General features: G+C 48.5%; 2 protein-coding genes across 2 annotated transcripts in view; one reads left to right on the top strand and one right to left on the bottom strand.

Moving 5' to 3' along the window:
• Positions 1-22,377, top strand: part of PACC1 (proton activated chloride channel 1) — a 47,842-nt gene extending 25,465 nt beyond the window's left edge. Inside the window, exons 3-8 of the mRNA XM_082679454.1 lie at positions 521-730; positions 2,150-2,301; positions 7,181-7,323; positions 8,566-8,710; positions 18,891-18,998; positions 20,657-22,377. Of these exons, the coding sequence (XP_082535580.1) occupies positions 521-730; positions 2,150-2,301; positions 7,181-7,323; positions 8,566-8,710; positions 18,891-18,998; positions 20,657-20,818 (920 nt within the window). The 3' untranslated portion in view covers positions 20,819-22,377. The remainder of the gene's footprint in view (positions 1-520; positions 731-2,149; positions 2,302-7,180; positions 7,324-8,565; positions 8,711-18,890; positions 18,999-20,656) is intronic.
• A 1,090-nt stretch (positions 22,378-23,467) lies between these two features.
• Positions 23,468-24,927, bottom strand: part of PPP2R5A (protein phosphatase 2 regulatory subunit B'alpha) — a 92,737-nt gene continuing 91,277 nt past the window's right edge. The window contains exon 13 of the mRNA XM_082648849.1: positions 23,468-24,678. Within this exon, the coding sequence (XP_082504975.1) occupies positions 24,546-24,678 (133 nt within the window). The 3' untranslated portion in view covers positions 23,468-24,545. The remainder of the gene's footprint in view (positions 24,679-24,927) is intronic.

Raw genomic sequence — 24,927 nt, forward strand, 5'->3', positions numbered from 1 at the left:
AGAGTGATGACAGTGGACATAGGGTGCCCTGGGAGCACTGAGGAAGGGGTGCCCAAATCAAGTTATGGGGTCAGGGAAGGCTTCCTTGAGAAAATGCCTTTCTAAACTGAACCCTGAAGGATGAGTTAGGAGTCAGCAGGAGCAGTGCCTCAGGCCAGGCTTGGGGTGTGAGGGGCTCCAGGGCTGAGGAGGGCACACTGGGAACAGTTGTTTAGTACAGCTGGTCCTGGGGGAATGGAGTGGTCAGGGGATGGGGCCAGAGAGGTAGGCTGGGGCCGGCTCCCTTGCTGGGTTGTAACTGTCTGTCCCTCTAGAGGGGTGCCTCCTTCAGCTCAGGGTCCCCCTCCTGGCAGAGCAGGTGTGTGGTGAATGTCGACAGGGGCCGCGTGTTGTGATTCGGATGTGAGGGCTGAGGTGGGGAGGTTGGATGTGTGGGCAACCTCGGCTCCTTGGTAAAGCAGGTCGTGGGCCTGGAGGTTGCCCACCTCCTCTGGCTCACGTGTGTGTCATTGTCCTTCAGCCCTGGACAGCGAGTCCGCCTGCAGCAGCATCCGCTTTAGCAAGGCCTGCCTGAAGAACGTCTTCTCCGTGCTGCTCATCTTCATCTACCTGCTGCTCATGGCCGTGGCCGTCTTCCTGGTCTACCAGACCATCACGGACTTTCGTGAGAAACTCAAGCACCCTGTCATGTCGGTGTCTTACAAGGAGGTGGATCGCTACGACGCCCCAGGTAGAGCCTGCGCCAGGCAGACGTCAGGCCCAGGCCTGGGGCATCGACTTGCAAATACTCCCTGAGCTGCCATTGCACTCTTGGCGTCTTGCTGGGCACCACGGGCAGGGCAGAGGAGTCCGAGCACAGTCTAGGTGTGGGTTATGCACCCCAAGAGCTGCTGTTGGTACCCAGCAGAGTGTCACGTGCAAAGGAGGGAGGTGGACCGAGCCTGGAGTGGTCGCTGCAGGACTGGGGTGGGCAAGGAATGCTTATGCTCAGTGGCAGGATATGAGCTGGGCTTTGGTAAATGGAAGACAGTTTCTCTGGGGGGGGGTCTACAGGAGCAAAGGTGAGCGTAGGGAGGCAGAGGGCTTCTCTGGAGAGGATGAGTCTAGCCTGGCTGGAGCCAGAGGCCAGTGATGCGGAGAAGTGGGAGTTACAGGTGGCAGGGAGGCGAGGCCATCCAGAGGTGGGCGGGGCCCTGCCTGGAGAGGGGCTCCCAGGCCACATCATCCGTACCTCTCCTGTCCCTGCGAGGGGCTGTCTCTGCCGTAGAGCGGGCTGTCTGCTCCGGGGCGGTGGGGCTGGCACTGGGCTCTGGCAGCGTGGAGTGGACCGGGAGGTGTGAACTCTGTGAGCTCAGGCTCTGCCCACAGGATGCCCCCGAGTGACCCTCGGATGGCCTGTTCACAGGGCAGATCTGGAGTCTCAGGTCCCCTCTGCCTGGGGCTTCTTGACAGGTGTGCTGGTCCCAGTGCGCTTGCCTGTCTTTGCCTGTTTCGTGATTGTTCCTCTTCTCTGTCTGCTTTTGTGTCTTTATCTATGGGTTTTACTCTCTCTGTCTGGTCTCTTGGTCTGACTCTGCCTGTGTCTGGGGCCACGTGCTGCTCTCAGTGTTTCCACTATTGAGGTTAGAACAGCTGCTGTCCTTAGAGCTTTGAACGAGGTGCCTTGGCTGCGGGAGGGGGAGGGATTTGGGGCCGCGACTTGCACACTTGGAGCTCCCAGTCTGGGCAGGAGATGCGAGACGGAATGAGACCTGGGGAGTCCCACAGCCGAGGGCTGCCCAGTGAGTCTGCAGGTGGGCGGCGGTGCGGGGGGCCTGGCAGTGCCCGGCTTGGTCTCGGAGGCCTCCTTGGAGGGTGTGGAGCAGGGTTCTGAAGCGGGGCGGGTTTTGGTGCAGGCACTGGGGAGGCTGTATCCCCGGCCGGGAGGGGCTTACCGAGGGGGCAGTTGTCTCCTCCATTAGAGCAGGGCTTTCTGAGGGCAGGGTGTGTAGCTCCCCATCCTCTGTGACACTTTTCTTCTCCCTCGTCTGCAGTCACCCAGGGAGTCCTGAACTTAGGTGTTTGGCGGGTGTGAAAAAATATATGTGACATGATTTTAGGGGTGTGGTGAGGGACTGTGACCGTTCACTTTTCCCTGCTTGTCCCCCAGGCATTGCCCTGTACCCTGGTCAGGCCCAGCTGCTCAGCTGTAAGCACCATTATGAGGTCATTCCACCTCTGAAGAGCCCCGGCCAGCCAGGAGACATGAACTGCACCACCCAGACGATCAACTACACGGACCCCTTCTCCAATCAGACCCTGGTAACTCTCGTCTCCCCGAGCTGGGTCTGGGCAGCGTGCTCCGTTGGCCTCGCACCCTGAGGACCCCAGGTCTTCTTTCTGCCAGGTGGCCTCCCCCCTCCCCACGTCGGTGCGGGCCCTCGGCCCCTGGCAAACACTCCTAAGTGGAGTCTGGCCGCGGCTGGCTCACCTGCTTTCAGGGAGGGCAGTGGGGCCTTCGGCCTCCTCTGAGTGACCCTCCGGGATTCCCGACAAAGTGATAAGATCCTGTCCTGGATGGAAGGGTGGCGGGCTGCAGAGTGGGGCCGGTGTGACACAGCCAAGTGGGTCCCATAGCTGACTGCCCGACAGAATTGCCAGGATCCCTTCCGAAAGCAAAGATTCTGGGTTCCATGTGGGCCCACCTGAATCACTGTTCCTGGGGGCGGGACCTGGGCATCCATATTTTGGAATAACTATGCCGGTGTAAGAAGGAGCACTGGTCCGGGAACAAGGACCCCCGCCCTGCCGTCACCAACGGCTCCGCTCAGCCGGGGAGTGGGCGGCGGCCGGGAACAGCGTCTGCACAGGGTTCTGGAGGCAGGGAAAGAATTTCGTATATATTTACATCTTCTCCTTTTCATCCCATATCCTTGTTTCCAAAAGGATTGAATAGGGCTGAGTAAGTTTTCCAGCTCAAAGAGAGGAAGGAAAGGTTTTCTAGGCAGAGGAACTCTGCACCAAGGCATAAAGGGAGGAGACAGCATGTGTGTTTGTGCCTCTGAGCAAAATTCCACAGGTGGGTGTTTCTGGAGGGCCAGGTGCCCCCAGAAGGGCGGTGGGCGGTGAAGTTGTGGACAGAAGTACCGGCCAAATGAGGAAAGCATGTGTATCTGCTGTGGAGAAGGACCTGCTCCTTTGGGTGATAAGGAACTACAGGTGGGCCTTGAGATGAAAGAATCCCACTAAGACTTTTTCGTTAATATTTGTTCTAGACCTCCTCCTAAAATCCTGCTGAAATGATTCCCACTCCTGCAAAAGATAGAATAAGATAAAATATCGGTAACAGCCCTGCAAACCAAGGACGGGTATCATCTGAGGACCAGAAATTTTGAGGAACTGGTGTAAAATATAAATAGCACACTGGGTCAGATTGATGGAGCAGAATCAGAGGAAACCCACGCCCTAAAACAGATGCCGGAGAGGCCTGCTGTAGAGGCGAAAGCTTTCCTTCCAACTGCTGGCTCTGTGTCAGCACATTAAAGAGCAGGGCTGCTGTAGGGCAGGTCAGGATAATAATTACAGGACCGCCTGCCAGGCTTTTAGCCCTCCCGGGGCTCGCAGAGCTGCTGGGGACAGTGTTTGCTCCGGGGAAAAGGCTCTGGGCCCATTCTCTACCTAAGCTAAGGGGAGGTTCCCTGCTTGGGCATTGGGCCAGCAGAGAGAAACAGCAGAACTTGAGACTGGACGTCCACAATGGAAGGAGAGAGCCATCAGAAAGGAATCTTTTCCCAGAAGAGAAGTACGCAGAGCGCCTGGCCTGCTGGCCTTCTCTGCCTGCCGCCTCTGAGCGTCCTCACCGTCAGCCCCAGGCAAGGGCGAGCCTGGGAGAGGGCCTGTTAGGAAGAAACCCACAGCCCAGACCTGTACTAGTCAGCCTAACCCTTCACTCAGAAAGAAGAATGGAGAATTAAGGGCCACTAGACTTTTACACGGAACCAACCACATGAAAGGATGGAGAGGAAAAAACAGAAAGGACTCCAAGGAAGCGGAAGCTAATTTAAATGAAAAGGAAAAGAACTTTTAAAAATTTTAATGAAGAGCTAGATAATACAGTACAAACGCTGTCTGTCTGGATTCCCCGCTCTCTCCGTTCCCTGTGTACCGACTGGATGCCCGTGCGTGCTTAGATGGCACCGCAGGTACAGGCTCTCCGGCCGTCTTTCCTCTCGGCTCCCCATTGAGTAGTACGCTAACTAGGAGTCCTGTGTCCCAAACCTGTTCATGCCAGTTGTATCTGTTCTAATAGTTACATAGTTTAAGTATTATAGAAAACCATAAAGTAAGGGCACAAAAGGGGAGTCATTTCCCTGCAAACTTAAGTTGACTGAAGTTACCTGTCTCCAGCCCTGGGTGATGGGCAGTCTTCACCACTGGGGCTCCTTGCCATTCACAGCCGCAAACTAGAGAGAGCTAACCCGCTCCTTGGGTACCAGGTCCCCTCCCTACACAGTGCAGAGCCGCGAAGGAGGAGCAGAGGGGCTCAGTGGAGCTCCTGAGGGAAAGGGAAAAGCGGGAAGCATAGCCGCCCCCAAAGCCTGATGGAGCCCCTTGGGTGGGACCTGTGAGGCGTCCTGCCTCGGCCCCCAGGAGGAAGGCAGAGACGGGTGGCAGGGCCTGCACCTCGGCAGAGACTCCTGCGTCCTGGATTGCCCTGGCCTTGTCCACTGGGAGAGCCTGGCTTGGCTGTGATCCTCTGGGCCCGTCCTCTGGAGTGGACACTAGAAAACAGGCCCTCCGTGGGCCCCGCGGCTTTGGGCTGTCTAGGTTGGGAGGCTGAACAGTCCTTATCCTTCTGCTGCCCGCAGCCCCTTTGTTTGCAGTGAGATGTCTGCAGAAACGTGGCTGTTTACATCCTGTTGAGTCCACGTGAAAGCATCCCAGCCAAGGGGCTCATCTGGTCCTGCTTCATCAATCTTCAGATTCTCATTTATTTTCTAGTCTCTAGCTCTTGTACCCTCAATTAAATCTCGTTAGTTTTTACCAAATGCCTTGCTCTGGCGCAGTTAGGGTCACCGCCTTTCCAGCCTGTAGGACCCATGTCTGTTTCCTCACCGCCTGCCATATTCCCGGTGTCCAAATGTGAAGGTGATGCCTTATCTTCAGGCGGTTGTTCCCTCAGCACTCCAGTTCTGGAAAACAACTTACGTTGGTCAGAGTACAGGCTAAGCTCCTGTACAAAAGCAAACACTCCAGACGAACACAGCGGCTGAGATAAGAGAGGGCTCTTTCTTTCTTGGGGGACGTCTGTGTGTGCGGGCAGTGCTGCCTCGCAGGATGGCCAGTGAGGGCTTCTGTCTGTCACTCTGCCATCCCCGGGCGCCGTCTCGGTCCTCGGGGTCAGTGCTGACCCCCCAGCACGTGCGTGTGCACTGCCCCATCTCGGGAAGGTGAGCAGCGGAGGGCGGGCAGTTCCCCGCTAAGGGCCTGGCGTGGGATTGTGTGAGTCACTTTCGTGCTCATTCCAGGAACTTCGTCCCATGGCCACATCTGAGGCCAGAAATGCACCTCCAGTGGGCAACTATATCCTGCTAAAATCTGCACCTGGGGAAGCAGCACTGGTTCTGCAGGAGGAAGTGGATAATGGAAACTGGGGACAGTTAGCATTCTCTGCTGCCCCTTAACCTGTCATGGAAAGGTTGAAAATAAACAGATGGGCAGAGATCTCTTGGGAAAATGCAGAAGACAGCTGCAGAAGAAGTGGAGTGGCAGTTTTACTGTCAGTTAAAATGGAATTCCAGATGCAAAGGGTTAAAAGAGGGCTGTTTATGTGGACAAGAGGTTCAAACTCCACTTCTCCCCACTAAGACTTAACAGCCATAAATTTTTATGTGCAAAACAGCAAAACAGCATACCTTTGTATTCCTCAGGCAGAACCTGTTAGAAATAAAAAATACTGTCACCTTAGAGTGTTACTAACACCTCTCTCAAATTCACAGTTCAAACAGACAGAAGTAGTAAGGATAAGAAGTGAGAATTGAATTGGCACAATTAATAAACTTAGAGTAAGTGCATGTTGTAACACTGTTCCTGTCAGAATACTCTTTTCAAATCTCGGTAGAGTATTTATAAAAGTAGATGTAAAGATGTTTCTCCCCAGTTAATCTGTAAATCCAGTGTCATCACAGTTAAAAGTCCCAGTTGAATTTTTTCATGGAACTTAACAAGCTGGTTTTAAAGTACATTTAGAAGAGCATGTGGGGACTTCCCTGGTGGCGCAGTGGTCAAGAATCTGCCTGCCAACGCAGGGGCACGGGTTCGAGCCCTGGTCCAGGAAGATCCCACATGATGCGGAGCAACTAAGCCCGTGAGCCACAACTACTGAGCCTGCGCTCTAGAGCCGCGAGCCACAACTACTGAAGCCTGCACGCCTGGAGCCCATGCTCTGCAACAAGAGAAGCCACTGCAGTGAGAAGCCTGTGCACCACAATGAAGGGTAGCCCCTGCTCGCCGCAACTAGAGAAAGCCCGTGCGCAGCACAAAGACCCAACGCAGCCAAAAATAAAAATAAATTTATTTTAAAAAATAGAGCATGTATACGGAATAACCCTGCCAGGTTTTGGGGATGGGGTGGGGAGTGATGTGGAGGGGACCTGCCCAGTCAGATACCAGAATGAGTAAACATTCAGGGGTCAAACCTGCGTCTGCCCACTGTTTGGGTAGTGAGAGTGAGATCCCTATTTCATAGCATAGACAGAACTGAAAGGCAGGCATATTGTGTATCTAAATGTAAAGTTTTTTAAAAAGTGCGATGAAGCAATACAGGAGAATATTGATATAATTTTGGTTTCCCTTAGCAAGCAAAGTCTAGAAGCTGTGAAGAAGATTGACAGATTTCACTACATCACCTTTAGAGCTTCATATAACAAATGGCATTAGAACAGAGTTAATGGGAAAGTGACGAACTGGAAAAAAACAGTTGTACCTATACCAGATGGAAGTTAGTACCATTTCTAAATAAAGAGCTTCCCCAGCACTGCCAGCCAGTGAGGCTCGTGGCGGGAGGACAGGTTGCTGTCAGGCCTGGTCCAGACGCTGTTCCTGGGCGTGGGGTGGGGTGAAGAGCCCTGTGTGCCCAAGGCAAGGTCAGGACCACCCACGCGGCTCTCCCGGCTGAGACTCTGGCCTTTTGTCTCCGCAGAAATCCGCCCTGATTGTGCAGGGGCCCCGGGAGGTGAAGAAGCGGGAGCTGGTCTTCCTCCAGTTCCGCCTGAACCAGAGCAGCGAGGACTTCAGCGCCATCGATTACCTCCTCTTCTCTTCTTTCCAGGAGTTCCTGCAAAGGTGGCCTTTAGAGCTCAGGGCGGGCTTGCTCGACAGTCATTCTCTCATTCCAGCCGTGCTCATCCCTAGGCTGGGGCAGAGGGTGCAGGGAAGCAGGGCTGTGGATGAGCCACTGGCCTGGAGGAGGGCCTCTCCACGAGGTCAGGCAAGCCCGGTGTAGGGGGTTCCGAAACGCAGCGCTGGTTGAGTCCTGGAGGGAGGTTGGTGGGGCCCACTGCTCCTGGCTGGGGCTGCCGAGGACGGGGTTTTGTGAGCCCCCTGGAGGGCAGCTCCTCCCCTGGGCCTGGCTCCCCACGGTGTCCTGGAACTGGGTCCAGCCCTGTGTGAGGGCTCAGTGCCTGTTTGCCACGCGTTTCTAACAGGAGGATGAAATGTCCTGTTCGTGGGTGGTGCCACCTCGGGGGCCCAGAGTGCTCGTGTCGTGGGCCGTGGGAGCGCTTTCGGCACGGGCCTGAGCGGGGGTGACTCAGTCCCTCCAGGTCCTGCGTGGCCCTGGGGCTCCATTTCAAGGAAGCCGGGCGGCAGCTAGGGCAGAGAGGAGGCTGCTCCGCCAGCTGACGAGGCCGTGAGCTGCCACCGCCGTTCACACCCCAGCGCCCCAATCCTGCCCATCTTGGAGCCCGGGGCCTCCTCCTCGGCACCTTCTGCCACCTAGAGTTCCCTCTCCCTTCCCTGCTTGAAGCTGGCTGTGTCCCCTGCCTGCCCAGCCCCTTTCTGCTCCTCTCGTGTGGGTCCTCAGTACCGCCATGCGGTTGCCACCTGCCTGTGCGCCTTATGATCCTGCCACGTCTGCACCATCCTGAGTGGGTGTTGTGGTGTCCTGCCTGGCTGAGAGCTCCCTGGGGAAGCCTCTTCCCTTCTCTGGGGCTTCAGGGAGGCAGAGGGCCAATGAGGGCACCCCAGGGCTGCTGAAACCCAGATTTCTCCGAGGCGCTGGGGGCGCGTCTGCAGAACTGCGGTGCCGGCTGCTCCGGGAGCAGATGCTGGGGGTGGGTGGGTGGGAGTGGGGAGGGCTTCTCCTGCCGGGAGCCTCAGCGACCGTGCTCGTGCCTTGAGGCAGCTGACAGCTCCCCCTCCATCTGGAAGCCAAAAAGCAGGCCTTTGAGGAAGGGGGCAGTGGGCAGTGGGAGCATCCTGGTGGTACCAGCAGAGAAACCGGCTTGACGTAGGGGTTGGAGTTTGAGCCTGACCACGTTCAAATCCCGCCTGATTAACGTGGACCTTTCTTCTCTGCCCTCCAAGCCCAGACAGGGTAGGCTTCATGCAGGCCTGCGAGAGCGCCTATTCCGGCTGGAAGTTCTCGGGCGGCTTCCGCACCTGGGTCAAGATGTCCCTGGTGAAGACCGAGGAGGAGGACGGGCGGGAGGCGGTGGAGTTCCGGCAGGAGGTAGGTGGCGTTGGGCTCGCTTCGCATGGCCACTGACTCCACCCTTTGAGTGCAGGGTGGAGGGAAGCTTCTCAGAGGTGACTGGTGCACAGGGTCTTTGGGGTGAGGAGGCCTTCGCCAGGATGAGAGTGGAGCCGGTGCCTGGGAGTCTGCATGTTCTTCTGCAGGCAGGGCAACCCCAGGCCCTTTCCCTTTGTCGCTGCAGCCCTCACAGTGCACACGGCGGAGCGTTTTACAGAGTGGCGCCTCATGCGGCTCAGTCTGATGCCTGTTTTTATTCTGCGCTACTCCCCCGCCGCGCTCTGAGAGGCTGGCGGCCGCATAAAAAAGTTGACTATTGGCAGGGCAGAGACTGGGTATGGTAGCCTCTGGAGTGTGGGGTGCATGGTGATCCATTGGGACACAGGAGGAAAATACTAGCTTTCTTTTTGTATTAATTTTTTTTTAACATCTTTATTGGGGTATAATTGCTTTACAATGGTGTGTTAGTTTCTGCTTTATAACAAAGTGAATCAGTTATACATATACATATGTTCCCATATCTCTTCCCTCTTGCGTCTCCCTCCCTCCCACCCTCCCTATCCCACTCCTCCAGGCTGTCACAAAGCACCGAGCCAATATCCCTGTGCCATGCGGCTGCTTCCCACTAGCTATCTACCTTACTACGTTTGTTAGTGTGTATATGTCCATGACTCTCTCTCGCACTGTCACAGCTCACCCTTCCCCCTCCCCATAACCTCAAGTCCGTTCTCTAGGAGGTCTGCGTCTTTATTCCTGCCTTACCCCTAGGTTCTTCATGACATTTTTTTTTTCTCAAATTCCATATATATGTGTTAACATACGGTATTTGTCTTTTTCTTTCTGACTTACTTCACTCTGTATGACAGACTCCAGAACTATCCACCTCATTACAAATAGCTCAATTTCGTTTCTTTTTATGGCTGAGTAATATTCCATTGTATATATGTGCCACATCTTCTTTATCCATTCATCCGATGATGGGCACTTAGGTTGTTTCCATCTCCGGGCTATTGTAAATAGAGCTGCAATGAACATTTTGGTACATGACTCTTTTTGAATTTTGGTGTTCTCAGGGTATATGCCCAGTAGTGGGATTGCTGGGTCATATGGTAGTTCTATTTGTAGTTTTTTAAGGAACCTCCATACTGTTCTCCATAGTGGCTGAACCAATTCACATTCCCACCAGCAGTGCAAGAGTGTTCCCTTTTCTCCACACCCTCTCCAGCATTTATTGTTTCTAGATCTTTTGATGATGGCCATTCTGACTGGTGTGAGATGATATCTCATTGTAGTTTTGATTTGCATTTCTCTAATGATTAATGATGTTGAGCATTCTTTCATGTGTTTGTTGGCAGTCTGTATATCTTCTTTGGAGAAATGTCTATTTAGGTCTTCTGCCCATTTTTGGATTGGGTTGTTTGTTTTTTTGTTATTGAGCTGCATGAGCTGCTTGTAAATTTTGGAGGTTAATCCTTTGTCGATTGCCTTCATTTGCAAATATTTTCTCCCATTCTGAGGGTTGTCTTTTGGTCTTGTTTATGGTTTCCTTTGCTGTGCAAAAGCTTTGAAGTTTCATTAGGTCCCATTTGTTTATTTTTGTTTTTATTTCCATTACTCTAGGAGGTGGGTCAGAAAGGATCTTGCTGAGATTTATGTCATAGAGTCCATGTTTTCCTCTAAGAGTTTGATAGTTTCTGGCCTTACATTTAGGTCTTTAATCCATTTTGAGCTTATTTTTGTGTCTGGTATTAGGGGGTGATCTAATCTCATACTTTTACATGTACCTGTCCAGTTTTCCCAGCACCACTTATTGAAGAGGCTGTCCTTTCTCCACTGTACATTCCTGCCACCTTTATCAAAGATAAGGTGTCCATATGTGCGTGGGTTTATCTCTGGGCTTTCTATCCTGTTCCATTGATCTATATTTCTGTTTTTGTGCCAGTACCATACCGTCTTGATAACTGTAGCTTTGTAGTATAGTCTGAAGTCAGGGAGCCTGATACCTCCAGTTCCTTTTTTCGTTCTCAAGATTGCTTTGGCTATTCGGGGTCTTTTGTGTTTCCATACAAATTGCAAAATTTTTTGTTCTAGTTCTGTGAAAAATGCCAGTGGTAGTTTGATAGGGATTGCATTGAATCTATAGATTGCTTTGGGTAGTAGAGTCATTTTCACAATGTTGATTCTTCCAATCCAAGAACATGGTATATCTCTCCATCTATTTGTATCATCTTTAATTTCTTTCATCAGTGTCTTATAATTTTCTGCATACAGGTCTTTTGTCTCCTTAGGTAGGTGTATTCCTAGATATTTTATTCTTTTTGTTGCAATGGTAAATGGGAGTGTTTTCTTGATTTTACTTTCAGATTTTTCATCATTAGTATATAGGAATGCCAGAGATTTCTGTGCATTAATTTTGTATCCTGCCACTTTACCAAATTCATTGATTAGCTCTAGTAGTTTTCTGGTAGCATCTTTAGGATTCTCTATGTATAGGATCATGTCATCTGCAAACAGTGACAGCTTTACTTCTTCTTTTCCGATTTGGATTCCTTTTATTTCCTTTTCTTCTCTGATTGCTGTGGCTAAAACTTCCAAAACTATATTGAATAAGAGTGGTGAGAGTGGGCAACCTTGTCTTGTTCCTGATGTTAGTGGAAATGCTTTCAGTTTTTCACCATTGAGGATGATGTTGGCTGTGGGCTTGTCATATATGGCCTTTATTATGTTGAGGAAAGTTCCCTCTTATGCCTACTTTCTGCAGGGTTTTTATCATAAATGGGTGTTGAATTTTGTCAAAAGCTTTCTCTGCATCTATTGAGATGATCATATGGTTTTTCTCCTTCAATTTGTTAATATGGTTTATCACAGTGATTTATTTGCGTATATTGAAGAATCCTTGCATTCCTGGAATAAACCCCACTTGATCATGGTGTATGATCCTTTTAATGTGCTGTTGGATTCTGTTTGCTAGTATTTTGTTGAGGATTTTTGCATCTATGTTCATCAGTGATATTGGCCGGTAGTTTTCTTTCTTTGTGACATCCTTGTCTGGTTTTGGTCTCAAGGTGATGGTGGCCTCGTAGAAGGAGTTTGGGAGTGTTCCTGCCTCTGCTATATTTTGGAAGAGTTTGAGAAGGATAGGTGTTAGCTCTTCTCTAAATGTTTGATAGAATTCGCCTGTGAAGCCATCTGGTCCTGGGCTTTTGTTTGTTGGCAGATTTTTAATCACAGTTTCAATTTCAGTGCTTGTGATTGGTCTGTTCATATTTTCTATTTCTTCCTGATTCAGTCTTGGCAGGTTGTGCATTTCTAAGAATTTGTCCATTTCTTCCAGGTTGTCCATTTTATTGGCATAGAGTTTCTTGTAGTAATCTCTCATGATCTTTTTTATTTCTGCAGTGTCAGTTGTTACCTCTCCTTTTTCATTTCTAATTCTATTGATTTGAGTCTTCTCCCTTTTTTTCTTGATGAGTCTGGCTAGTGGTTTATCTATTTTGTTTATCTTCTCAAAGAACCAGCTTTTAGTTTTATTGATCTTTGCTATTGTTTCCTTCATTTCTTTTTCATTTATTTCTGATCTGATTTTTATGATTTCTTTCCTTCTGCTAGCTTTGGGGTTTTTTTGTTCTTCTTTCTCTAATTGCTTGAGGTGCAAGGTTAGGTTGTTTATTCGAGATGTTTCCTGCTTCTTAAGGTGGGCTTGTATTGCTATAAACTTCCCCCTTAGAATTGCTTTTGCTGCATCCCATAGATTTTGGGTCATCGTGTCTCCATTGTCATTTGTTTCTAGGTATTTTTTCATTTCCTCTTTGATTTCTTCAGTGATCACTTCATTATTAAGTAGTGTATTGTTTAGCCTCCATGTGTTTGTATTTTTTACAGATCTTTTCCTGAAATTGATATCTAGTCTCATGGCGTTGTGGTCAGAAAAGATACTTGATACAATTTCAATTTTCTTAAATTTACCAAGGCTTGATTTGTGACCCAAGATATGATCTATCCTGGAGAATGTTCCATGAGCACTTGAGAAAAATGTGTATTCTGTTGTTTTTGGATGGAGTGTCCTATAAATATCAATTAAGTCCATCTTGTTTAATGTATCATTTAAAGTTTGTGTTTCCTTATTTATTTTCATTTTGGATGATCTGTCCATGGGTGAAAGTGGGGTGTTTAAGTCCCCTACTATGAATGTGTTACTGTCGATTTCGCCTTTTATGGCTGTTAGTATTTGCCTTATGTATTGAGGTGCTCCTATGTTGGGTGCATAAATATTTACAATTGTTATATCTTCTTCTTGGATCGATCCCTTGATGATTATGTAGTGTCCTTCTTTGTCTCTTTCAATAGTCCTTATTTTAAAGTCTATTTTGTCTGATATGAGAATTGCTACTCCAGCTTTCTTTTGGTTTCCATTTGCATGGAATATCTTTTTCCATCCCCTTACTTTCAGTCTGTATGTGTCTCTAGGTCTGAAGTGGGTCTCTTGTAGACAGCATATATAAGGGTCTTGTTTTTGTATCCATTCAGCTAATCTGTGTCTTTTGGTGGGAGCATTTAGTCCATTTACATTTAAGGTAATTATCGATATGTATGTTCCTATTCCCATTTTCTAAATTGTTTTGGGTTTGTTATTATAGATCTTTTCCTTCTCTTGTGTTTCTTGCCTAGAGAAGATCCTTTAGCATTTGTTGTAAAGCTGGTTTGGTGGTGCTGAACTCTCTCAGCTTTTGCTTGTCTGTAAAGGTTTTAATTTCTCCATCAAATCTGAATGAGATCCTTGCTGGGTAGAGTAGTCTTGGCTGCAGGTCTTTCTCCTTCATCACTTTCAGTATGTCCTGCCACTCCCTTCTGGCTTGTAGGGTTTCTGCTGAGAGATCAGCTGTTAACCTTATGCGGATTCCCTTGTGTGTTATTTGTTGTTTTTCCCTTGCTGCTTTTAATATGCTTTCTTTGTATTTAATTTTTGACAGTTTGATTAATATGTGTCTTGGCATATTTCTCCTTGTATTTATCCTGTATGGGACTCTCTGTGCTTCCTGGACTTGATTAACTATTTCCTTTCCCTTATTAGGGAAGTTTTCAACTATAATCTCTTCAAATATTTTCTCAGTCCCTTTCTTTTTCTCTTCTTCTTCTGGAATCCCTATAATTCGAATGTTGGTGCGTTTAATGTTGTCCCAGAGGTCTCTGAGACTGTCCTCAGTTCTTTTCATTCTTTTTTCTTTATTCTGCTCTGCAGTAGTTATTTCCACTATTTTATCTTCCAGGTCACTTATCCGTTCTTCTGCCTCAGTTATTCTGCTATTGATCCCATCTAGAGTACTTTTAATTTCATTTATTGTGTTGTTCATCATTGCTTGTTTCATCTTTATTTCTTCTAGGTCCTTGTTAAATGTTTCTTGCATTTTGTCCATTCTATTTCCAAGATTTCAGATCATCCTTACTATCATTATTCTGAATTCTTTTTCAGGTAGACTGGCTATTTCCTCTTCATTTGTTAGGTCTGGTGCATTTTTATCTTGCTCCTTCATCTGCTGTGTGTTTTTCTGTCTTGTCATTTTGCTTATCTTACTGTTTTTGGGGTCTCCTTTTTGCAGACTGCAGGTTCGTAGTTCCCGTTGTTTTTGATGTCTGTCCTCAGTGGCTAAGGTTGGTTCAGTGGGTTGTGTAGGCTTCCTGGTGGAGGGGACTAGTGCCTGTGTTCTGGTGGATGAGGCTGGATCTTGTCTCTCTAGTGGGCAGGTTCACGTCTGGTGGTGTGTTTTGGGGTGTCTGTGGCCTTATTATGATTTTAGGCAGCCTCTCTGCTAATGGGTGGGGTTGTGTTCCTGTTTTGCTAGTTGTTTGGCATAGGTTGTCCAGCACTGTAGCTTGCTGGTCGTTGAGTGAAGCTGGGTGCTGGTGTTAAGATGGAGGTCTCTGGGAGATTTTCGCCGTTTGATATTATGTGGAGCTGGGAGGTCTCTTGTGGACCAGTGTCCTGAAGTTGGCTCTCCTACCTCAGAGGCAGAGCCCTGACTCCTGGCTGGAGCACCAAGAGCCTTTCATCCACACGGCTCAGAATAAAAGGGAGAAAAAGTAGAGGGAATTAGTAGAAGTATGAGGAAAGAAACAAGGAAAGGAGGGAAGGAAGGAAGGAAGGAAGGAAGAAAGAAAGAAAGAAGCAAAGAAGGAAAGAAGGCAAGAAGGAAAGAAAGGAGGGAGGGAGGGAGGAAGGAAGGAGGGAAAGAAGGAAAAAAGACAAAGAAAGAAGATACAGTAAAAATAAAAGTATAATAAAGTTATTGAATTAAAAAATTCTTATTTAGAAAAAGAAAGGGACGGATAGAACCTTAGGACAAATGTTGGAAGCAAAGCTATACAGACAAAATCTTACACAGAAGCATACACATACACCCTCACAAAAAGAGGTAAAGGGGGAAAAATCATAAATCTTGCTGTCAGAGACCACCTCCTCAATTTGGGATGATTCGTTGTCTAAAGGAGGGAAGGAAGGAAGGAAAGAAAGAAAGAAAGAACGAAGGTAAAGTATAATAAGGTTATTAAAATTAAAATTGATTATTAAGAAAAAAATTTTAAAAAAAAAACATGGACGGATAGAACCCTAGGACAAATGGTGGAAGCAAGACTATACAGACAAGGTCTCACACAGAAGCATACACATACACATTCACAAAAAGAGGAATAGGGAAAAAAATCGTAGATCTTGCTCCTAAAGTCCACTTCCTTAATTTGGGATGATTGGTTGTCTATTCAGGTATTCCACAGATGCAGGGTATATCAAGTTGATTGTGGAGCTTTAATCCGCTGCTTCTGAGGCCGCTGGGAGAGATTTCCCTTTCTTTTCTTTGTTCTCACAGCTCCCAGGGGCTCAGCATTGGATTTGGCCCTGCCTCTGCGTGTAGGTCGCTGGAGGGCGTCTGTTTTTTGCTCAGACAGGACGGGGTTAAAGGAGCCGCTGTTTCGGGAGCTCTGGCGCACTCAGGCCGGCGGGGAGGGAGGGGCACGGAGTGCGGGGCGGGCCTGCGGCGGCAAAGTCCGGCGTGACGTTGCACCAGCCTGAGGCCCGCCGTGCGTTCTCCCGGGGAAGTTGTCCCTGGATCCCGGGAACCTGGCAGTGGCGGGCTGCACAGGCTCCGCGGAAGAGGGGTGTGGAGAGTGACCTGTGCTCGCACACAGGCCCCTTGGTGGCGGCAGCAGCAGCCTTAGCGTCTCCCGCCCGTCCCTGGGGTCCGCGCTTTTAGCCGTCGCTCGCGCCCATCTCTGGGGTCCGCGCTTTTAGCCGCGGCTCGCGCCCGTCTCTGGGATTCACGCTTTTAGCCGCGGCTCGCGCCCGTCTCTGGGGTTCACGCTTTTAGCCGCGGCTCGCGCCCGTCTCTGGAGCTCCTTCAAGCAGCGTTCTTAAACCCCTCTCCTCACGCCCCAGGAAACAAAGAGGGAAGGAAAAGTCTCCTGCCTCTTCGGCAGGTGCAGACTTTTCCCCGGACTCCCTCTCGGCTAGCTGTGGTGCACTAACCCCTTCAGGCTATGTTCAAGCCGCCAACCCCAGTCCTCTCCTTGCGCTCCGTCCGAAACCGAAACCCGAGCCTCAGAGCCTCAGCTCGCAGCCCCGCCCGCCCCGGCGGGTGAGCAGACAAGCCTCTCGGGCTGGTGAGTGCCGGTCGGCACCGATCCTCTGTGCGGGAATCTCCCCGCTTTGCCCTCCGCACCCCTGTTACCGTGCTCTCCTCCGCGGCTTCGAAGCTCCCCCCTCCGCCTCCCGCAGTCTCCGCCCGCGAAGGGGCTTCCTAGTGTGTGGAAACTTTTCCTCCTTCACAGCTCCCTCCCACTGGTGCAGGTGCCGTCCCTATTCTTTTGTCTCTGTTTTTTCTTTTTTTTTTTCTTTTGCCCTACCCAGGTACGTGGGGAGTTTCTTGCCTTTTGGGAGGTCTGAGGTCTTCTGCCAGCCTTCAGTAGGTGTTCTGTAGGAGTTGTTCCACGTGTAGATGTATTTCTGGTGTATCTATGGGGAGGAAGGTGATCTCCGCATCTTACTCTTCCGCCATCTTCAAGGTCCCCCCCTGTATTAATTTTTTAAAATTAATTATTTTTGGCTGCATCGGGTCTTCGTTGCTGGGTGCAGGTTTTCTCTAGTTGTTGCGAGCGGGGGCTACTCTTCGTTGCGGTGCGCGGGCTTCTCATTGCGGTGGCTTCTCTTGTTGCGGAGCACGGGCTCTAGGCGCGTGGGCTTCAGTAGTTGAGGCACGCAGGCTTCTGTAGTTGTGGCTGGAGGGCTCTAGAGCACGGGCTCAGTAGTTGTGGCGCACAGGCTTAGTTGCTTTGCGGCATGTGGGATCATCCTGGACCAGGGCTCGAACCTGTGTCCCCTGAGTTGGCAGGCAGATTCTTAACCACTGCACCACCAGGGAAGCCCCTCTTTTTGTATTAATTTTTAAAACCTTATCCTTTCTCTATTTTTGAATGTTTTAAAATGCATGTAACATTAGAACGATAATAGTAATGTTATGTCCCTTCTAAGAAAGTTATAAATATGTTGGCACGTGCTCAGAATTCTTTACTAACGGGAAGCCTGATCAAAAAGCTTTCAGCCCCCTGACCTGGGGCCAGGAGATAGGCCGTGATCCTGGGGGCAGCTGGAGAGGATGTTGGAAGAAGGCGTGGCACCGGGGGTGGAGGGATGGAGGGACGGGACATTTTGGTTGCCTCAGAAGGGCTGGTAGGCAGTCACCACCCAAAGCAGGGCCGCACCCCTGCCTGTGGGGCTTCCACCTCTGCAGGGGTGCTGCCATCCTGCCAGCATCCCTGCCCAGGGCCCGGCCATCCCGCGTGTCGGTGGCTGGGTGCCTGCAGAGGCAGCGAGGAGACAGCTCTGTTCTCGCATCCCCTCCTCCTCCTTGGAGGTTTTCCATTTGGGCTGGACTCCGAGGGGCAGCTTTAGGAAAGGGCTGGCTTGGAGAGGGACCCACTCCAACCGACAGGGTGGATGGAAGCCGGGCTCTCGTCCGGGTCTGCCCCTCCCCACGCCGCGCTCCTAGGACGATTCCAGATTGGAGGCCTTTGGGAACAGCTTGAAGCCATTTTTCTTCAGAGGGACAGGGCTTTTTTCCTGCCTTAGGCAACGACCCTCTGGCAGTAGATGCTTATTCGTATTTTGTAAGATAACTGTCATCTCCCGGACTTTTACGCCACACTTTTCTCCAAGAACTCCAAGTTCTTTCTCATCCGGTCCCCAAATCAGCGGAGAAAGGGAGACTCAGTGTGTTCACCTTACAGTTAGGTCTCCCCAGGCTACCCCGGCTCTCCTGGTAGCTCTAGCTGTGATCTGAAACCGGCGGGCCAGACTCCTGTGAGCCTGTGCACTGTAGAATGTTTGTGTGCCTCTCAGCATCATCTGCATTGGAAGTCTTTGGTGGGGGATGTGAACTCTTTTGAAAAAAAATTTTTAAAAAAATTTATAATGTTTTTCTATCATGTTTTAAAGTTTAAAATGCTTTTCCTGTGTGTTGTTTCATGAGAGCCTCTCTACAAGTCAGTAGACAAAAAATGTCCCCCAAATGGCATTTTGTCCCGCCATTTTATAAGAGCAAAGCAGAGGCTCAGACCAGAGGATGGCCCAGCCAGACTCTGGAACCCGTCTGCTCTCCATTTCACCTCACAGCCCCTGTAGAAGCTGTAAGCAGGCCTCACCAAGCACGCCTGCTCACCGTGTGTTTCCAGGGAGTGCTCAGCTGGGCGGAACTGCGAGGCTGTACTTGGTCCCTGCAGACTGGAAGGGTTGAAATACTCAGCTCTTCAGGTCAAGTATTTTGACATTTGGAATTTTTATGGCTTTTAGTTGTGAGTCTTACACAGTACTTTGAGAATGGTTTAATCAGGTACAGATGCCTAGCGACAGATTTCAGTGACAATCCAAAACACCTATTGTGCACCCCAGATCCTGTCCGTTTCCTCAAAGAATGATGGAAACCAACGTAAAGCCTTGGCTCTGGGACCAGTCTCGGGATATCGTGTAGAGGAGGTTTTTGGCTCTCTCCCTCCAAAAGATGGTGCGAGGAGAGCCGAGGTCTCAGCTCCACTAACTGCCCTCTCCTTCCCTGTGGCCCTGGCCAGGAAGGGATGCAGAAGCACTGTAACACTGTTTTCTCTCCTCTCTACCTAGACCAGTGTGGTTAACTACATTGACCAGAGGCCAGCGGCCGAAAAGAGTGCTCAGTTGTTTTTTGTGGTCTTTGAATGGAAAGATCCTTTCATCCAGAAAGTCCAAGATGTGAGTATTATCTCCGCTCTTGAGAGGGGACTTCCCACCCCAAGGCATGTTGGTGCATCCTTGCAGGCCGTCCTCATCTTCTGTCATAGCGCAGATTTCTGTGTCTTTTGTATTTATGACGTTCATTTTCTATATCATTTGTGTTTAATTGATCTCATCTTTAACCCTGGACTGTCGTTGCTGTGAGTGTGAGGGCTTCGTCTTTGTTCACCGTTTATCTGGTGTCCAGCGTGGTGCTTAGTCCAGCGTAGCCACTGGGTAGTGATAGTGAATGAACTAAGTAGAAAGCATTAAGCTAATAATCTAGATTACTGCTGTTGGAAGCCGTTCTTCTTTATTGGTTCTCTGTAGGATGAGAGTCGTAAATCAGAGCAGAAAGGTACTAATCAGAACTTAAGAGAGCATCAGTTGATGCCAGGTCCCAGACTCACCACCTCAGAAGGGGAGGGGTGATGGGACGGCTTTGCCAAAAGAACATTCATGAGACGCCATTTACCAGAGCCAGTCCCAGATCTGATACTGTTTGTTGTGTAGATCATCACAGTATGTCCTGATGTGCTCGTGGGTTGGGGGAAGACATTTCAAACCTGAGGCTCAAACGGGCAGGGTCTCTGTGATGTGGATGTGCCCCATGATCCCACCACCGCTGTTAGTCGTGGCCTGGCTGGGCCGTGTACACGTAGGCATGTGCAGACTCCCTGAATCAAGACTCCACGTGGAAGAATGAGTGCCTTCAGTTCCACACGTAAAATGTGTGATCCAACGTTTTTTAACCTACTGTGTTCAGTATGAAGTCCTATTATGGGCCAAGTAAAGCCCCGAGCCCGAGGCCGACTGACTTGTGTCGTCCCTCAGCTTCACAACTGTCCTAAATGGTGGTGGTGGTTGGTGGTGGTGGTGTAACTTTCATAAGTGAGCCTGAGGTCACCCTGCTGAACTGGGTCTTAAAGAAGTGCTGTGTGTTTATCAAGCGGGGAACTCAGACAAGCCATGACCTCGGCCTGAAGGAGTTGCACAGTCAGTGAGAAAACAATCTGGGCTGTAAAGGACGTAATTCCAGACAGTAAGGACCTCCCAGAGGGGTTTGTGGGATAAATCTCTCTGCTCAAGTCGAGAGGGTTTTGGCTTAGTGGTCAGAGGAAGCTGTGAGGGGCCTGGAAGGATTAGTAACTCAAGGTGGGAGGAAAGCGTCCCGGGCAGGGCAAATTGGAGGGGCCCATCTGCAGGCAGGAGTCCATGAGGTGAGTGGAGGACAGGCAGTCGCTGGACTGGATGGGAGGGGAGGTGAGAGTCACTGTGAGATGGGAAGCGAACAGGAACTGACTGTACAGATGGGGTGTACAGTTGGGAGGAGATTTGTTTCAAAGCAGGGTCAGTCACAATTGTGGGTTAAACCAGAAATTTAAAGCTCAGGACTGAACCTTATTTGTGCAGAGCTTTTTGAAAAAATTTTTTTTCTTTCAGGATCAATTTATTATAGGGAGGGATTAGTATTTTTCTCCTCAAACTGAGCTATGGACAAAGTATGGAGTTATGGCAGTTTTAGAAACCAGTTGTTTTTCTTGTTGCCTCAATAATTGGAGGGGCTCTTTGACAATAACACTGAAAATCAAAAACGGAAGCCAACAGAGAAACTTGTGTTTGTTTCTGTTTTGCAGATAATCACCGCCAATCCTTGGAACACAATCGCTCTTCTCTGTGGGGCCTTCTTGGCATTATTTAAAGCTGCAGAATTTGCCAAACTGAGTGTGAAGTGGATGATCAAAATTAGGAAGAGGTACCTTAAAAAAAGAGGTCAGGTAATGAACCACATAAGCTGAAGTCGCTTGCGTTGTTTGAAGGACTGCCTGAGTTCATGGAAGTTCTCATCACTTCTGCTTTGGTAAACCTAGCTGCCAGCAATCCTGTCCTCACTTGAAGAAACGAGCCTTGCTGGGGGCCTGCCTGTCACACTGCAGCTTCTAACTGGTCCTCAGAGAGACTGTCTAGAGCCCAATGGAACAGATCCAGTGGATGACCTTAACTGTTATTTAAGTATTTAAATTATTAATGAACATTTTTTGACATATGACATGAATAGGGTGTGTGGAGGATGGAATTAGATATAATCCAGTTTCCTGAAGGTTTTTGGAAGCTGCCTTCCTTCTCGGTTTGGTGTATAGTTAAGGTCTAACAGGATGATTAAGGCTCTGACCTTAGGTTTTTTTCTTGAGATTTTTTTAAATGGACAGGAGAGTGTGATTTTCTTCTCCCCCACCAGTGACTTCTTTGGGTGTGGAGGTCATGCTGTGGAACCGGTGTACCGTGTGTGAGGAATGCAAAACCCCTCACGTCTCTGGTGCCATCTGCCAGCCCCTGACACGCTCTCTTGTTTAATATTAAATGAGACTTTTTTTTAAAGCTACTAGAAAAACTAGTAATTAGATCTCTTGTGGACTGACTAGCCACCTACCTGTCTGGCTAGAATGTTGGTTGATGCAGGTGTGAGTTCGGACTGATTAACATACAAAAACACTAGGACATGTGTACATAGTAGGTGCCTACTCAGTGTATTTTGATGATTTCATTAATAGGTGAATAAAGGTTAGGTTAATACAAAAGGAATCAGTGTGCCAGTATGCATATCTGCTAAATCAATAGGCACCAGTACGCTTTCATTCCGTGACCTCCAAATAAAAGGGAACGTGAGCCTGGACTTCCACGATGGACGGGTCTGGACTCCCGAGGTACATCATGACCACGTCCAGGGAAGGGCAAGGTGGGCAGGCGATAGATGGCAGGTGGTCAGGAAGTGACAATAAAGCCCCATGAATAAGCTGTGTTAGCTCTTCCTGTCCTACAAACCCCCCACCCATCTGAGAAAGGGGCCCTCAGGATGACCCTCAGAGCTTTCAGCCCAGCCTGTGACAGAGATGAGTAACCTCTGGGTATTTTTCACACGGTAGCCATTGGCTGATTTAAGGTTATGAAGAGTATTTCCAGAGTTTTAAATTATTTACGTGCCCTTTGCCTCCAAAGAGGACTTGGCAGCATTTCTCCAATTTTGTAACCCGGTTTTAGATAATTCAAAGAGAACAACTCAAGTGTATGAGTGGGGCAATTTTAATCTCATATCTAGTTAGCAGCAAGAAACTGTGGTTTTTGGTTGAATTATTAAAAGTGAACTTGTGTAAGGAAATATTCCCTGCTATTTTTCTATGGCACAGAAGCAGGTACAAACTTTAGCCTAGGTCCTGTCTCTATAAAATCTTATTGTAAGGCAAATGCAAAGCCAGGCATTAAAGCTTACGTTAACAGCACTGAAAAACAGGTATGTGTATTTTTAAATTCTCTCTAAAGATGACACACCACTTTAATATTAAATAGCTAACAAAATTTGCTCCAATGAACATATTAAAACTGTACTTCCTGTACTGTAGAAAGTTGAGAGACCTCTTGAACGTGCTTTCAAGTAAGCAGCTAATTAATTAGGAAGTGGGCATTTCTAGCTCTCTCTTCCACAACAGCTGTTAGCTGCAGCCTGCCAGAATCTACTCTGAATGTATGCCTAGACCGTCCACAAAATAGACATTTAGACCCAACCGTCTCTTCTGGGGAGGCTGGGGCTTGCCTTTTGCTGTGTTCTGTAGCAGGGTCACCCTTTCCTTCTCCGTGTGCTGCCCCCCATTGTCAGTGATCCCGGCCGGCCTTAGGTGAGTGTACAGCATCTGGCAAGAGCACTGGGCCTGGACGGCTGAGGTGGCGGCCATTTGAGAGCATCGTAAGATAGGAGCCACGTCCCGAAAGGAAGAGGAGTTTCTCCTGGTCTCACGGCGAGCAGAACGAGGTGCTTTCACGGTGACCTAGGAATAGTGTGCTAGAGTTGTTTTTCGTGGATGTGAAAGAGTAGAAGCAGACACCAGTAGTTGAAAACTTTGTAACGATCTCCCTGCCCCCATAAAAAACACTGCTGTTATTACTTATTATAGATTTTGAGATTTATCCTCCTAGGTCTATTTCATTTTATTATTTTATTTTGGCCGCAGCATGTGGATCTTAGTTCCCTGACCAGGGATCGAACCCGGGCCCTTGGCAGTGAAAGCATGGAGTCCTAACCACTGGACCACCAGGGAAATCCCATGGGTCTATTTCCATTAAAACTATGTACATATGTACACACATTTAAGGTAAGTTAAACCCATCCTCCAAACACAAAGGGACATGAAGGAAGATGGAAGGATATCCTAGAACTTAGAATTTTATGTGAAAATTCTATACAACAGATATACTTTGGTAAATGGCTAGAACACTCGACTCTGGCACACAGTCTTCCTAGTCTTTAACTGGTGTACAACCTGCAATTTGCCTTAAAATTTTCTCTATATACACGTATGTATGTACGTACGTACGTATGTATATATGTATGAATGAAGGGGGGCAGGCTTCTTCTGAGCACCTAACCTTAGTGCTGAAAAAAAGCAAAGTCGACGTAAGGCAAAATACAAACATAGATTTATTAAATGCTGCTCAATCCCCCAATAAAGATCTTCCATTACAAAACAGTTTTCCACACAACTGCAAGTTAAGAGATTGGAATGGTACTCTGATAACAAAATGTGAGAAAATACTTGACCAAGTAGAAACATATACGACTTCTCTATAGTCAGCTTTTTCAGAACCCTACAGAGGAAGCCTACTGCATTTCCTTTACACAAAGCCAGGCAGTGACAATGAGCGCTCTGCATCACCACACCGTGGGACTCAAAGCCTCCATCCCTGCATCAGGAGGTACTGGAGAAGGGCAGGTTGTGAGGACTGGAAAGGCCCTGCCTTCAGCCTTTGGGAGGAAGAGGAGGAATGAACTGAGAGGCAGGCTGTGTTCACGGCACTGCCCCCACTAATCTGTGCTCAGCGCTCTGGGGAGCTGCAGATGAAGGGGGATGTCCATAAGGATCGATCTGAAGAATTTGGTTTACGTTCCCAGCTTTTATTTATAATTTGTGCTTTAGAAAGCCTGGAAATTTAAGGTTTTGCTCAAATTCCAGAGTACAGTAATATCTCTGTGAAGGAAGGCTTAGGGGCAAGTAATTCCCTCCGTCATATTTCTGGGAGAGATGAAGGGAAGGATAAGAATTACACCTTAGTTTTACTTTAGGAAAGTCTTTGTCCTGGGATGTAACTAAGGTCTGCAGCAATGTGAAAGCACGTTATCAAAGGGAAAAATACACAGAGCAGACTCTACTGTATCTATGTGCAACACAACCCAGACAGAATTCAAGTCATGATTCTTACCACTCCCGTAATGATTTCACTCATATCACAGATGATAAAGCTCATTCATTTCTGTGAAACTTCAGAAGAGGGACACAAATCAATGATTAGACAAAGGTTACAATATACTATGGCCATGATATAGCACAGAGCTATGTTGAGTCCATATATTTTTTTTCATTTACAGTTGCCAGAAAAAAAATTGGCCTTTTAATTATACTGATGAGGTTTCATAATTTTTACATATTTCAGAAAAGTGTACAAAACCACCTATCCAACGGAGGTGGAAGGCTTTTTTCATTCATCAGTTGTATTGCTGAGAATACTGTGCATGTTGTAAGCACTGTTCTGCTTTTCTAGAGCTTTCTTCAGCTTTAGCTCCTCCAATTTTTTCCATAATTCTTCACGTTCCAATTCCTTCTTTTTCTCCCTGTAAATCAAGACTTTTGCAGTTAGAAACTTTTATTTCAGAGCTTGAAGAAACATGCTGTTTGGCAGTTGGCTGGAGAACAGACTGTTCACTCACATTTCACTTAAATCCCTCTACTAAAGCACTTGAGACTGTATATTACCTAGAGCACCGCGTTACTCATCTTCATCTCCTGAGAGTAATACCACAACCGTGTGGCTCCTGTACCGACTGAAAGCTATCGTTCGCCTTCCCTCCCTGCATTTTATC

This window comes from Grampus griseus, assembly GCF_964374135.1.
Source record: "Grampus griseus genome assembly, chromosome: 1".
NCBI lineage: Eukaryota > Metazoa > Chordata > Mammalia > Artiodactyla > Delphinidae > Grampus > Grampus griseus.